Genomic DNA, 16,081 nt, shown 5'->3' with positions numbered 1-16,081 from the left:
GTAAAGGTGCACAGGAAGAGTCCAGGCACAAGCTTCCAGTTGTCCTTTCCCAGTAGGTTGTACAGATACCACTTACTTCTCCTAGCAAGGTTGTGAGGCAACATCACAGAGTATTGCCAAAGGGGAAAGCTCCCCCAAGCCTTGATATCCAGGGTTTTTATTTGGGGGTCAGTAAATAGACATGGCTGACTACCTCATGGTCTCCATGCCTTTCCAGAGGTCAAGTTGACTTGGTACCAGATGGCCCAAGGTCTTCACTATAAACCACATTATTAGCATAGATTATCTGGTGTAACCCACAGCCCCAAGTAAACAAAGACAACTCTTCTAGGCAGGACATTCCAAGGGGTTAGAGGTTACCTCCCAGGAGCTGGGTAAGGGCCAAACGTATCTTTGGGCATGATTAATTCTTTATTGCATAAGAGTCACAGAAGGACCTAGTACAGCTGCAGAGGCCCCAAAGCTCAAAGCAAAGGCAAAATCAAGACTTTGGCAGACATACAGAAGATATCTCTGAACTTCTGAGGTCATTTCAGAATTCAAGGAACAATTGTGTGTGTATTTGTGTGTGCAGGTACAGGTATTTGTGTGGATGGTGGTGTGTGTGCCTGCAGTGTATATCCATATGGATCCTGTGGACATATCCACAGACACACAATGACAGTGGCCCAAGAGCCCCAGAGGAACTGTGGCAGCTGGGCAGGTGCAGTGCTGACTGTGAATGAACCATCTGTGACATCCCAGAGGTAGAAGTAATGCATTGAAAATGAGCATTTCTTTCCATGTGGGCCAATTGGTTTTCAGAGGCACCTTGTTACTGTCAGAATGAGTCACATGTGGGAGGCTGAGGGCCAGATTAAGTCTGTGAACTTAAAATCAGGCACTCAGTGAATCTAGAGTTTAAAATAAGAAGACAACCTCATTTGGGGGAAAAATTGAACCAGGAAATTAAATGGCTTCAAGGAGAAACAGAGGTTCCTGCCTGTGCTGGCCAAAGGGTTGTTGGTGCAGAGGATTGGAAAAGCAGTCCTGCCTGGTTCCCGGGGACCTGCTGGTTTTGATGGGCTGTCTGATTCCCATTTAGCTGTCCAAAAGTTTCGGTGTTCACAGCTCGTTGACCCCTCTCTGAGCAATGTGGGGAGTTTTCCTCACTGCACATCAGGTACAGGGCTACTCACCCAGAAATGAGAATTTTGAAAAATACATATACAGTGGCTTGATGGCTCCAAGAAGCTGGTGACTTAGGCTTGCATATTTTGAAAATGTTTCCCACTATATGATTTTGATGCTATAGATGGGGTGGCCTGAGGGACATAGCAAGTAATGAGGCTGGAAAGCTAGAGACAGGCCTGTTCTTGATGGTCTGGGATGCTATGCTAAGGAGTTTGTACTTATCTTAGAGGCAGTTAAAGTTTTTAGCAGCTGAGTGGCAGAGTCAGATTTGCAAATCAGAAAGACAACTTTGGCAGCCATATGTGGAATAAAAGGGGAAGAGCAGGAGATAGAGTGGGGTTGGGTTTAGGAGTCCACTGTAGTACTCCAGGCTTGAGCGGATGGAGGAGAAGCAGGCTGAACTCAAAGAGCAGTTTTGGAGTTAGAACCAGCAGGATTTGGTCTGGTTGATGGGTTGGGTGAAGCTTCTTCATTTAGTGCTGCGGGGAGGGGAGACAGGTGATGATTCTGTTAACAGAAATAGGGGAACTTAAGGAAGGGAGCATGTTTGGGGAGAAGACAATGAAGCCAACCTTTGAAGGGTGGGTGGAATTCACATGGAGGTGGCCAATGGCATATTGTATCCGAGTCTGGAAGCTAAGAGGAAAGTCAGGGCCTGGTACAAATTTGTGACTATTCATCTGCAGGGGACAATTAAAGTTAGGACTCTGGGAGATGCTGTTCATCAACTTATCCATGAACCACAGGCCTAGAATGAAGCACCATGGGTGTACGGTTTTGCTTCTTGGGGCTGCAGTCTTGGGGTCACCTTCCCAGCTGTATTAGTCCATTCTCACACTGCTATAAAGAAATACCGGAGACTGGGTAATTTATAAAAGAAATGAGGTTTAATTGGCTCATGGTTCCATAAGCTATACAGGAAGCATGATGCTGGCATCTGTTCAGCTTTGGGGGAGACCTCAGGAAACTTACAATCATGGCAGAAGGTGAAGGGGGAGCAGGCTGGTCACATGGCCAGAGCAGGAGCAACAGAGCAAATGAGTGGGGAGGTGCCACACACTTCTAAACAACCAGATCTCACAAGAACACACTCTCTATCACCAGAACAGCACCAAGAGGATGGTGCTAAACCATTGATGAGAAATCCACCGCCATGATCCAGTCACCTCCCACCAGGCCCCATGTCCAACACTGGGGACTGCAGTTTAACATGAGATTTGACTGGGGACGCAGATCCAAACCGTATCACCACCTGACTATGTCCTCTGCCTCCTAGAGCCCCACTCATGGTGAAGGCCTTCTGGACCCCCTTCTGCTCGATTCCCCCTTTCTGGGTGTGCAATACTCCCCAGCCAGCCTCCATCATGTCCACCTTTCTTAGATGGCCACTGTGGCAGGGAGGTCCCAGCGGTCAAGGAAAACGTCTTAGCATTTTAGGCATCAGAACTGAAGAGGTCCCAGTGCCCAGTACTCCCTTTTATAGATGGAAAAATTAAGATCCAGAGATGAAAGGACTCTATGAAGGCCACAAAACTCATCTCTGGCACTACCCTCCCGAGGCCATCCCAAGCTCCCTGACTCCCAGCTGGGCTCCTCTCTATAAGCTGAGTGCGGGTCTGTTGTCTTACAGGACTACACGCGGGTGGTGTGCCCTGTGATCGATATCATTAACCTGGACACCTTCACCTACATCGAGTCTGCCTCGGAGCTCAGAGGGGGTGAGTCGGGCTGACACCTCCTCCCCAGTAAGGATTTTCTTTTCCTCCCAGTCACTGCTTTTAAGTGGGGAGAGTGAAGGAAAAGCTTAGTGGCTTGTCGAGAAAGCTCAGCCTGCAACCTGCACTATAATTACCTTAGCTTGGCCCTTACCACCAGGACTGTGGATGGAAGGGCTAGGGAGTGGGCAGCATGCTCCCAGCACCCGGAGCTCCAGCTCTAAGACTGGGCTCACCTCAGGGCTCAAGAACGTGATGGGAGCAAGGATTTCCCAGCTACATGCGGCCTGCATTGTTCTGATGCCAGCAGCGAGTACCACCCTCTCCTAGAGACATGTGATTATTCTGTTAACAGAAGTAGGGACCTTAGGGAGGGGAGCATGTTTGGGGAGACCCACCCCAGCTCTCCACACAGGGCCCACTGTTGCCCCCACTGCAAGAATGACTTTTAGGTGGCTCAGGTAGGCTAGGAGCCTCTCGCCAACCTCCTGCTCACACCTTCCTGAGACTCAGTGCCGAGGCCCACATTCCATGACTATCCATCCTGTCATCCTCAGGCCCCACCCCTAGCTCTTTATCCTCTGCCCTTTATTTCTAACCCTACACAGAAGAGAAGGCTCAGAGAGGCAGTAGTGGGTAAAGGAAGAGCAGGAAGCTGTGAACGGAGCTTTGACTGCCATGCTGCTGGTCAGCCTAAGGAAACCTGTAATCCAGGGACTGGCCTCTTTGAGACCTGCCTCTCCAGGACCTGGGTACATTCATGACCTTCTGGAGAAGGTGCAGAATGAGCAAGTGCTTTTGAGAGACCAAAACAAGTGGGTTGGTGCTGTGTTGTAGGGTTTGACTGGAGCCTCCACTTCCAGTGGGAGCAGCTCTCCCCAGAGCAGAAGGCTCGGCGCCTGGACCCCACAGAGCCCATCAGGTAAGTGGGAAGGGTCTGTGCGGGGGTGGGTGGACCATCGCCACTGAATCCTGTCGAGTGTAGGGAGGTGCTCAATATCAGATGTCAAAGCATCAAGCAGACAAAGGGAGCCCTTTGCCAGGCCATCTCCACTTTTGCCTTTATTTTAGGAGGTTTCTATCCTCTTGGGGACTTCTCGTTAAGGGGATGGGGGCTGCCAGAGGCCGGTGCTGAGGTGTGCTGCCCACTTTCACACATGCCGTGATGTCCTTGTGCCTCCTGCTAATGTCGGAGCCCAACATTGGTTGAATGGTCCCATTGGGCCTCTAATGAGGGGAAAGATGGTCCTTTAGGGTCAAGAGCAAAGTCCCAGGGTCTTGGATGTCAGGATTCAGCCTAGGAAGATTGAGTCAGCCGCTGCTATAACTGGAGGGCAATATGAAGGCCACTGTGACGTGTTCATAAGCACAGCTGCCCTGTTCTCTGCAGGAACATGACAGTGGCTTGAACTCTGGAAGCTTTGCTGGGCTGTGGATGGCTTTGTCCTGACCCACATTCTCTTTTCCAGGCCCCACTGTGACCCACAGCATAGGGTGGCTAGGGCTTTGCATGGGGCCCGGGGGCCAGCTGAGGGCTTGAGGTAGAATAGAGCAATTGGCCACTACACAGGGGAGCCTGTGGTCTCAGCAAGTGGCCACCACACAGGGGAGCCTGTGGTCTCAGCATCAAGAGTGATGGTCTTGGTGTCCTACTTACTGGACAGTAAACCCGTCCCAGGCCTCTTGGGAATACTTAAGCTAAAACAAACCTGCCTCAGGCGGAGCAGCAGGAGAATAAGAAGTGCAGGGATAGAAACAGAGGCCACTGGATTTCTCAGTCCAGATTAGGGATGCCCAGGACTAACCAAAGGCATCTCTGTGTCTCTGGTGTTGGCACATAGTAAATATTTAATCAGTTTTGGTGCATTGGCTTAAGTCAAATTGAGGACAAAGGGACTAGCAAGAGCCAAAAGTGGGAATATGAATGGTGACCTTCCAGATGGGGGTGGGGACTCAGAATTCTACTGTGGGGCAGGACCTTGGTCTCATCTACGTGACGGCCCCTCCTTGCTCCTCCAGGCTTCTCTATTTGGACAGATACCAAGAGGGAGATTGGAGCCAGATGGCACCTGGGACAAAGTCCTTCATTTCTAAAGGGAGAGGGACGAGGAGCTTCTTCTTATGCTGAGCATCACACAGCTCATATCAGCTCCTCACCAGGGGCAGTGCATGGTGTGGGCGTGGGAAGAGCAAAGGGTCAAGGTGATGCTGTGCAGCTCCCATGGGGTTTTCCTGCCTCTATCCCAGGGGTGTCGTTCTCAGGACAGGTTCTCTTCTTGTGGGACAGCTCTGCTCATCAGAGGGCACTTGTTTCCCAGGATGAAGCCAGTTCTCAAGGAACAGCAGGATGTGGCAGCATCAGGAGACCTGGGCTTCTGACCAGCTGTCCATCAATTCCTTGTTTGATATGGAAGAAAACTCCCTTCACCCTCTGGATCCACTGAATGGGGGCCAGGTCTTTGAGGGCTTGCCCACCTGTCCAACCACTGATTATTAGCTTGGAATCTGTTCCCCTCCTGCCTTCCTTGGTAGCCCCTTTTCAGGCATTTCTCTGGCATCTCTCCAGGGAAGGTTGGGAACTGGGGCCAAGAAAAGGAAAAAAAATATGAGGGTGTGGGAGTTTGCTAGGGCTGCTGTAACAGCATACCACACACCGGGCTCCTTAAACACCTGAAAGGTATCGTCCCACAGTTCTGGAGGAGAGCTCTGAGATCAGGTGTCCACGGGGTTGCTTCCTTCTGAGGGCTGTTCTAAGCCTCTCTCCTTGGCCAATAGATGGCTGTGTCTTCCCTGTATCTCTTCACATCCTCTTCCTTCTGTGTGTCTGTCTCTGAGTCCAAATTTCCCCTTTATATAAGGACACCAGTCTTATTGGGCTCATCACCTCGTTTTAACTTGATTACCTCTGTAAAGACCTTGTCTCCAATTACAGTCACATTCTAAGATACTGGGAGTTAGGACTCCAGCATATCTTTTTAAGAAGGAATTCAACCCATAACAGAGGCATAAAGAGGAAAGAAAAGGAGAGAGAGCCCAGTTTCAGGAAGCAGATGTGCTGCTACCAAGTGCTGCCTCAGCCCTTCTCCTCTGCATAGTCGGTAGCCCACTGTCCCTTCTCCCAGTAACAGAGGTCCCAAGAGAGTCCTGCTGTGCAGATCCTGTGGAAGAGGCTGGGGAAAGCTCCCCGGGTCATCGGAATAGCTGGGGTCTGGAGTGAGCCCTGTGTCCCCATGGGAGGTATGCTAATGAGTGAATTTGCCGGTCTGCAAGGTCAGGAGATTGATAATCACAGGGAAAAACCCTGGAGCTTGTTCTCATTTTAGGTAACTGGAAAATGTACTGGCCCTTCTCGAGAGGAACAGAAATGGGAAGGAAATGAGAGTTTTCTTCCCCCAGTGGGGTTTTCTTTCCCCAAATGGGAAATGGGTATTTCAGACTCAAGGGGCCGAAGAGTTTGAGAGTGATCCCCCCACTAGAACTGATCCCCTCTCTTTTTCTCCCAAATGCACAGGACTCCTATCATAGCTGGAGGGCTCTTCGTGATCGACAAAGCTTGGTTTGATTACCTGGGGAAATATGATATGGACATGGACATCTGGGGTGGGGAGAACTTTGGTGAGTCCCTGCCTCTGCATCCTGACCTATGCTGTTCTATACACCCTGGGGGCTGGGGCGGGGACCTCTGTGGTTTTGGATCCAGCACCAAACTGTCAGAGAGTCACATGTGCTTGGGATGAGGTCTTGGGAGATGGTGAGTTACTCTTTTGGGGTAAAGCCAGTAGGGTGCCAAAGGAATAGTTGTTGGAGGGCGTTGATAACAAGGGAATCTCTCCATGGGGCTGCATGGATGTTGAGGACCGGGAAACACGCTCTGACAGACTGTTAGGGGAAAGCTGAGATGCAACAGCCAGGAAGACCAAGGAAGAACACCAAGTGTGAGGGGTCAAGTACCGGCTTGAGCTAGGAGTGATACACTTGAAAATTTGGAGTTGGAAGGAGCTTGAGGAGAAAGAATGAGGAACAGGAACAACAGTGACATCCATTAACATCCATTAAAGTCTGTTGGCTTCTTTGATTGCAGCACTCAGTTTTGGATAATGAGGAGGGTCTGGGGATATTTCGCCCTTATCTTATAGTGGGAGAGGAAGGGGTGAGGAAGGGGGCTGGGTTACAGGAGCCAAAACTGTACAAACAGATGGTTGAGTCCGGTCATGGTGGTATAGAGCTGAGGCTTGCAGCCACAGGAGAAACAGCACAGTCAGAAAGACCCATTCGATCTAGCTAGTGATACTTAATACCTCATTTCCCTTGGTATTAAAGGTGTGACTTCAGGATACTACCTCTACTTCTTGGGGTTGTTAAAAGCCATTGAAGTAAGTGTGTAAAATCTTGACACCATGCAGGCATAATACATGTCAGTTCCCTCCAGCAGGTGAGACCTAGGAGATCACTAGGATAGAAGCTGCAGGAGGGCAGGGGTTGGGGTCCATTTTGTTCCTGGCTGTCTCCAGTGTTTAGCATAGTGGCTGCCAGGTAGGAGGCCCTCTGTAACTATTTGTTGAATGAACACATCATGGTAGAGTAAAAGGAAGCATCCCAAAGTGTCGGGACCGTCCCCCGTCTGGGCACGGCGGCACATGTCTGGCACGGGCTCTCTGAGCAGGGGTGCAGGCCAAGAGAATGATCCATGGGGCACATCCCAACATTTAGCAGTAATCCATGCATTGTCCGCTGCCATTGTTTTCTCCTGTTTCTGCCTCCAGGGTGTTTTATGGCTTTCTCCCTCAGTCACTGAGAGTTATTTCCTGGAAATTTATGGCTTCTGGCCTGACCCACAGCATCTGTTCTCCCAAACTGGGCAGTGTAGTGAAATGCATTAGAAAAGTCAGTCTCCTGCCATACAGGGTCCAGACTGGATGCCCAGCAAACAAAACAGAAAAACTCCCCAACACTCGCACAAAATCGAATCCCTTCCCTGGGACCCAGCCCACGAAGGCCTTCTGGAGTGTGATAGGGTGGTGTCGGTGTGGGGTTCGAGGCTGGGTCTGCCTGCACCAGCCCAGGAGAACTTGGAGCAGGTGGACCTTTGGTGTTCTCAGTGGGGCAGGGATTTCTCTCTTATGGGGCGGAGCCCATTTTTATGTCTTGACGACCTCGGTATTTCTTATAGTTAGTGATTTGTTCCAGCCTTTCTCTCAGCCATCAGATGAATCTTCTCTACAGCATTTCTTATAGACCGCAGCCATCCAATCTCTGCTGAAATGCTTCTTATAGTGATGCATTCACTACTTCACAGTTTGGCATATTCTGTTGTAGATAAATTTTTTGTGGAACTATTAGAGAATTCTTCTAAGTCAAAGCCCAGCTGCGCCATCTTCTGTCTGTCGGGGCTTGCTCTGCCCTCTTGAACTGCACAAAGTGAGTATGATTCTTCTTCCACATGGAAGTTCTATTTGGATTCAGGCAGCATGAATTTCAAGGATGGCACAGTGTGGTCCATTTTGGTATCGGTAGCAATACCTTTCCTTATAGCAATGTTAACACACATCTGCTCAAATCAAGTAGCAATCTCATCTAGCTGGCTTCCGACTCTTTTGGCATCAACAAGGGCTGATTGGAATAGAGAAGTTGGAAAGGGTGCGGGGAGGTGTGGGAGAGACATTTACAATCCATCACAAAATTTTTAAACCACAAAAAAAGCACTGCCAACAGCTATCACAGGAAACACTTCGTTTTTCCCCACCCCAACATTCCATTATGTTATAGCCAGCTAACAGCACTTTGAAAGCCATTTCTGGATTTTGTTTTTGGCATTTTATATGCCAGAAAATGCAGTGCTTTTCCAGTGGTGGCTGTATCACGTGGACAGTGTTACATCTGCAGGTGGGGTTAACAAGGCACCTGAGTACGTGAAGGGGGAATTTGAAAGAGGGTCTCCGTGAAGATCAGGGATTTGGATGGGGTGTGCGAGTGATACTCCAGCTGCGAAGGGGAGGTGGCACTAAGGGGTGAAGAAAGGAGTCCCGGCTCCAGAGTGTGGCAGGAGGGGCCTCCTACCCACCAAGTCACCAAGTCCTACAGATCAACTGACCTCAGCATCACTCACATCCATCGCTTTCTCTCCATCTGCCCCAATACTCTCCCCAGTGGTCCTCCATCTCTATTGTACTATGGAATCTGAGCTCTCACACCCCGGCCAAAGTGCTTGTTTTGAAATGTAAACCTCCCCGCCCCTTCCTGCCTGGCATTCTCAGTGGCTCCCTCTTGTGCTAAGGGGACACCCACACTCCTCAGCTGGATCCCTCCCTCCCATGACCTCACCTGCCTCTCCAGCCTCATCAGCCTGCTCCTGCCTCAGCCTTAGGTCCAGAGGTACCAACAGAACCTCCCACCCTTCCCAGAGTGAGCCCAACCCGCTATTAGGACCTAGCTTCCCTTTTCTACCAAACTCACTCTGCTGCAGAAACTGACCTTCTGCAGGACTCAGCCCTGGGGCCACCTCCTCTAGAACCAGGAAGCTTTCCCTGCCCTACCTCTGGCCCACCCTCCCTCACTGTGCACCCTTCAGCACCAGGTTCTCTTCTCCGTCACTGCACAGAGCCCTTGTATGTGTTTGTCTCTTTCTTCGTCTGTGCCTGCCGCCCAGCCTTCTACCAAACCTGGGGCTCCTTACAGGCAAGATCATCCACCTAACTTCTCATTCTTGAGCCAGCAATGGTAGAAACTGCTCACTAAATGTGGGTGCAAAAAACCAGAGACTGAATGGGAAGGGGCTTCAAGATGGGAAGGGCAATATATATGAGGCTCCTTTTAAAATAAGTTTCACTGGATTAAATGGAACCCTACAGAGACATGTTTAAGGATTCCCTTTAAACACAATAGCAGCTGGTAGAGACCTCTTTCCTTTCTAAGTAATAGAATTTCTGTGTGTTCCAGACATGTTTGCGTATGTCGTGTTGTCTTTATTTCACAGCACAAAGATGCATGAGATGATTGGGACAGGCCCTGGCCAGAGTGACTGTGACCTACTCAATAGCATGTTGCCCCCGCCCTACCCCATCTTGGTTTTCATGAGTTAGAAGCAGCCACTGATGGATTGGCTGCTGTGGCCATGTGAAAGCCGTGTCTCACACACTCACATGCCCTGACCTCAGTGCCACCATTTCCAAAGTATTTCTAAGGTGAGCTCAATAGTTTTGATCATTACATGTGCATTTCAGCCTATGAGCAGATGTTAGGGAAATGTGGCTTTTAGATTTTTTTTTTTTCAGAAGTTGATTTGCATTAAAATTGGATGCTTAAACTGCAATTTACATAACACAGTGTACATGTAATGTATCTACTTTGAGCTGCATCCTACTTTTAGCTTTTGGTCTTTAGAGATAAAAGGAATCTGTTAGAGAGAGAATACGTGCGTACGTGTGTGTGTGTGTGTGTGTGTGTATACATGCACAAGGAATCTGTTGCCCTAGTGTAAATCTGTGTGTGTGTGTGTGTGTAGGGGTGTGTGTGTGTGTGTGTAGGGGTGTGTGTGTGTAGGTATGTAAGCGGTACATATTTCCAAAAAGGAGCCCTTGGCACATGTATGAAGGGCAAATATGGGATTCCTGAATTTAGAATGGGGAATTTCCAAAGCACAGCAGGCACAAAAGACTGCTGAGAAGAGAGGGTGAGTTGGGGCCCAGAGAGGAACTACCACCACCTGCTGTCCCAAAATGTAGTCAGGGACACCAGGCTATGTCAGGCTCGGCTCTCCTGAGTGTGTGAGTATGTGTGTGGTGGGGAGTGGGTGGGTGGGTGAGTGTTATGGGAAGAATGTGGGCTGTGGAACCAGGTAGGCCTCAGTTTAAATCCTATAAACATCATTAAGCATTCGTAGGCCTGAGTTTAAATCCTGTAACCATTGCTAGGCATCCTTGGGAAAGTTACTTCACCTCACTGAGCCTGTTTCTAAGTCTTTAAAGTGGAGATTGATCCCTATAATGGGGACAACAGCCGCCTCCAAAGATATCCACACCCTAATCCCTGGAACCTGTCAGGACGTTACCTTACATAGCAAAGGGATTTCCCAGATGTGTTTGGGGTCATTAATCAGTGACCTGAAGGTAGGAGATTATCCTGGCGTTTCTGAGTGGACCCAATTTAAACACTTGAGCCCTTCAAAGCAGAGAACTTTCTCAGGCTGGAGGCAGAAGAGAAGTAGCAGATGAAACTAGAGAGATGTGATGCCCAAGAGGGACCAACCACAGCTGCTGGAGGGGGCAACATGGAAGTAGCCGAGAGAGGCCCCAAGGGTGACAGCCACGTGGAAAAGGGAACCTCAGTCCTGCAACCCCAAGGAAAACTGAGTTCTGCAAACAACCTGAATGAGCTTGAAAGTGGATTCACCTTCAGAGCCTTCAGAAAGAAGCCATCCTGTTGACACCTTGATTTCAGCCTGAGACCCTAAGCAGAGGGCTCTGCCAAACCCACCCACTAAGTCTGTGGGGATTTGTTATTGCAGCAGTGGAAAATGGTAGTAGGCCCCACGTCACAGGGCTGTTGCAAAGATTAACTAGTTAATGAAAGTGCCTGTTCTCCACCAGGGTGAGCTGCCTTCTCTTTCAGAGAGCAAGGTTTGTTAAACGAGGATTATGTGTGACCTGCTGGAGTAGTTTATTCCTTGACTTTCTCTTTCAGCCTCACCCTTTCTATGATTAGTGGCTCAAGATTAGGGACATGGTCTCATTTGAGAAGAGCATCCAAGTGTGATAGAAAGTCAGCTTTTCCCCCAGATGGAGAGTAAGGCTAATGCAGCCAGCACTCTGTTCCTTGTCTGGGCTACTGGCTAAAGCCGCATGCCCAAGGGAGACCCCTTGAAGCTGTCCTTTCCTGCTGCTTCTCAACTTCCCTAAGTGTAATTGAGTCCCATCAGACACTGGTTGCTCTTTTTGAATAGAGAATATGGAAAGATAAAGGTGTCACCTGGCATTTGCAATCGTATGGCCATTGCAGATCGTGGCATGCCTGTGGTCAATACTTGTCTAGAGTAAGAGGTGTGGATGGAGACTTGATTGTCCCAGCATGGGTGAAATGTAATTTTGCTCAAAGATTCAAGGCGATGTTTTGTGGGCCAATAAGATTATCTCTACTCAAGTCCATTCGTTCATTAAAGAGTAATAACAGAGCTTGCTTTCGAGCCCAGCAGATGCTGGGAACTTAAAAATTACTGAAAGGCAAGGTTCCCCATTGTACATAAATATGTGTGGACTTATGAATGACAATAGCCAGGTGAGTGTCTGTTTCTCAGACAGAGGTTTAAACTTGGCCAAAAGTAGAATGGACAATGCTATTGTATATACAATACACACACATATATATTATATGAGGCTCCATGTAAAATGTGGTACCCACGTGTAATAATTCCCTTTGCCTTTGTTTAGAAACCAGGCTATAAAACGAAATTAGAACCTTGACCAGTATGGCCAAGCAGTGGCATGTGAATAGTCGTGGTTTGCTTCCTGGAGAGAAAGCTGCCCCTTCTCCCCTGAATTCCTGTCCACCATTCATGGGCTTGCCAGGTAGAAGTTGGTTCTGGTGAAGGGCTAGGACCCTGGGAGGAGTGGTAAGAACTACTGATCAGCTGATGGAGAGACAGAAGGAAAGAGGGGGGAATGAAGGGCAGGAGGGCAATTTGCTCTCAAATATTTACCTGACGCTTAAAGAAAGTAAGATTATAACAGTGCCCCCGATGAGGATGGAATAATTACACATCTCCATGCCTGGAATTCAAAGTGGATTTGGGTCTCCGTGAGGCGGCATTCATCACCAGGGAGATTATGTGGGCGCTGACTCGGCAAGAACCCCCTGCAAACTCCCTACACAAATTTTTTTTTTGTTCCCTTCTCCCTCACTTCAGAAATGATGACTCTGCAGGTGCTGCAGCCTCGAAGATCAGAGGCCCTAAGCTATACCTGGAAGGTCCGCTGCCTCACACATGAATCTACAGCATTTCTGATAGCACTTGTGCAAGCCCCTTCACAAGACCTCAGGACTGCAAGACTGTCCCAAAGGTCTCAGCAGATATCTGTGAACCACCAGGCCTGGCCTGCAGTCCTGAGAGGATACACATCATTTCCTTGAAGTCAGTGATGTAGATAAGGGTAGAGCACCTGTATAGCCTAGGTTTTAAATATCCCGCATTGTCATCCCTATAAATCATCACACTAATCTGAAAACTCCAAGCCGCATCCCTCAGACTGCCTCTTGACTCTGGCAGCAGCACAGCGATCCATGTCAAGACACGTGCCTCTAATAATTCCAGGCATAACAATCTGAACTCCAGAGTAGAGACACTCTTAACTCATCTCGGCTGCAAGTTCCTGTGGGCGGCAGCAGCTGGCCCGAAGGAGACCTGAGATGGACATCCTTCAGGACTGGATGAGTAAGTTGACAGGGTAGGCATGTGACAGCTAACTATGTATTTGTCACTCTTGTTAATTTGTGAGTGCCTTGAAGTCGGTATCTTTGCATCCACAGCTGTACTGGCTGATGGAAGATGTTCAGTATGGAGGCAGGGTGGTGTTGGGGGAAGAGCATGGATTTTGGAGCTGGGGAGATGTGCTTCCATGCTTTTGAATGTCACCAGCTCCTCGCTCTCAGTTGTCCTATCAGAGCTGCTTCTGCATCGCAAAATAGGAACATTAATAACAATGGAGCAGGGTTGTTAGGACTAATCAGCTACTGCCTGCCTGGCCCAGAAGTAAATGAAGGGGTCATTTTCCTCCCATGGCTAATGCTTGCAGAATTGCAATACTCAATTTTTGTACTAAGGCAACAGACATAAGAAAATTAGAAGGAGGAGGAATGTCTTTAGAGGAGGCAGGGCTGCAGTGGGCTGTGGGAAGATGCCGAGGGCATAGGAGATGTCTTGGGTGTGATAATGTCCCGTGCACCTCAATAGATGCCTCAGCCAGTCATGGGAAGTTGGTGCCAGAGCCTGGGGCAGAGTTGGGGCTGGTAGGATGGAGGTGAGTCCTCAGCATAGGGCAAACTCTGGGAGCAGAGGCAACAGCAGTGTCAGGAAAATGCTTGGAGGCAGAGCGTTGAGGGCATGTAGGAGAAGAACATAGGGAGACCAGAAGGAAGGTAGAGAAGGGTCAGGGCCAGGTGCTGGCCTAGCTGGGGACCTGTGCATGCCTGTGGCAGAAGGGAGGGGTCAGTAGATTCAGAGAGAAAGAAAGAGCTGGGACAAGGGATCACAGGAAAAGAAACAGCTAGTGGGGAATGGGGGTGGGGCATGGGGTGGAGGCACAGGTTGGAGGGATTCACTTTGCAAAGGCAAAGGGACATATGTCTCATTTGAATACAAGGAAAGGAAGAGACTGTAGATGAAACCCATACATATCTTTAGAAGAAAGCTGGCACAAGATGTGTAAGTTAAATCTAGCGAGCAAGGACTCCATCTCTAGTGTTGAGGAATTGGAGGGTTTTCCATTTTGGGAACTGGAGCAGGCCCTGTTTTGAGTCTCTGGAGAGGAGTTGATTGGAGCACAGACATGAGACTGAAATTCACACGTGCTGACACAACTCCACGCACCGACCTCCAGGTTCCTCTATGTGCTACTGCAAGATGGGGATGTGGGTGCCAGGCAGTTGGCTGAGCTCACTCTTTGCTCAATGACTCATGTGAAAAACGATTCAAATAGTGCCCCAGCCAAATGCCAACTCCCGCTATACCATGGGACTTTATGGAGAGTCGAAATCTCAAATGTGAAGTGCAGACATTTCAGGTATCTCGTGCAGTGTGGCAGAAGATGGGAAGAAGCATCTGTAAGTCATCTAAGAAATTAAAAGGGGGCACAGGTGGGTGATGTCCATGTTTTAACGAGATTGGCTTCAGAGGGATGTCTCATAATAACTGCTGCTGATCTTTCAATCACACTTAGCGTTTACACAGTTGTTCTCAAAATTCTGTTTCATTTGATGCTGATGGCAGTCCAGGGGAGTGTTTTTATGACATTTGTTTGACGTAAGAGTAAATCAGGCCTCCGCGAGCTTAAGCAGGTTACCCAAGGTTGCAGCTAGCCAGTTACTGCAGACCTGGGCCTGCTGACTGTGAAGCTAAGTTCTTCCTATTCCTTTCCCCCATGTTATTGCCATGATTCAGTAGCAGTCACGAGAAGTCCTCTCTTCCTCCTTGAGTCTACATGGTCCCCACCCTTAGGAGAATCCAGGCTTCCCGGGAGTGAACAGCAGTAGGCAGAGGGGCTGGTGCAGAGAAGGTGATAGAGTAGGGCTAGTGAAGGAAGTCTTACCTCAGTCCAGGGGCCTTTCCAAGGAAACGTGGAAGGAGACAGGTAGATGACAGGTAAGAGTGGCTGGGGACAGGTGAATGAGAGCAGGGTGCAGGACGCACGTGATATGAAGGCCCCAGAATACCTGCCTTCTTGTTCCCTGCCCCTAAACACCCAGCCTGCTTCCCCATAGCCCCTCACATGGGCAGCCACACACCTGGGCTTGACTTCAGAAGCATTGGCCAGACCAGAATACCTACAGATCAGGGGCTGCCTTTTCTACCAGTGACAGGCCCAGTGGGATGCAGGAAGCAGGTTGCCCTCGCCGTGGTCAGTTAGGAGGTACATTATCTGTAGAAAATTTAAGAGCAATATTAACACTAACAGTCATTCTGCTTTTGAATGTCACCATGCACTGGCAATTTTAACCAATGGCAGTGATAAAATCCCCTCCTTCCCTCCTTGGTATGCCACTGCTTCCTTCTCAGGGCAGAAGCACTACTTCAAGACAGCTCGGGTGTAGTCCCAGGGAGAAATACACTCATCACAACTGCCTCTGCTAACTCCATCCCACCCACCTCCCTGAGGGCCCATAGCAGCAGCCAACCAGGAAGAAATGGGTGTGTGTACAAACCTAGGGGACACCAGCAACAACAGCTTTGAGGCTTCCAGCATTTTCTAGAGCTGCTTTCAGCTCTAATTAACTGCACAGATTTTCTCCTCCTGGGTTATGATTCAGGTGGCTCTTCCCCAGTGGTAGAATTGCATTCACTGTGGAAGGAACTTTTGTGGACACCTTGCCCTGAGGCCTTCTGGGGACTCAGTCCCCTCTGTTGCATCCTTGCCATGGTTTTCTAGCCTGTCCCGAGTCTTCTCACAATAGTCACCTGGTCCCTGATTGTTAGAAAATTCTCCTGT

At 49.2% G+C, this 16,081-nt stretch overlaps 1 protein-coding gene across 6 annotated transcripts in view; it reads left to right on the top strand.

Annotated features, from left to right (window-relative positions):
* Window positions 1–16,081, top strand: part of GALNT14 (polypeptide N-acetylgalactosaminyltransferase 14) — a 228,590-nt gene that overhangs the window by 189,417 nt on the left and 23,092 nt on the right. For all 6 annotated transcript variants that reach the window (XM_025354781.1, XM_025354777.1, XM_025354780.1 and 3 more), the window contains 3 exons: window positions 2,804–2,891; window positions 3,726–3,810; window positions 6,400–6,503. In XM_025354781.1, coding sequence (XP_025210566.1) covers window positions 2,804–2,891; window positions 3,726–3,810; window positions 6,400–6,503 — 277 coding nt within the window. The remainder of the gene's footprint in view (window positions 1–2,803; window positions 2,892–3,725; window positions 3,811–6,399; window positions 6,504–16,081) is intronic.

This window comes from Theropithecus gelada, chromosome 13, assembly GCF_003255815.1.
Source record: "Theropithecus gelada isolate Dixy chromosome 13, Tgel_1.0, whole genome shotgun sequence".
In the NCBI taxonomy this organism is placed as follows: domain Eukaryota; kingdom Metazoa; phylum Chordata; class Mammalia; order Primates; family Cercopithecidae; genus Theropithecus; species Theropithecus gelada.
The sequence above is the reverse complement of the archived record's forward strand: the minus strand, read 5'-3'. Positions and strand labels throughout refer to the sequence as shown.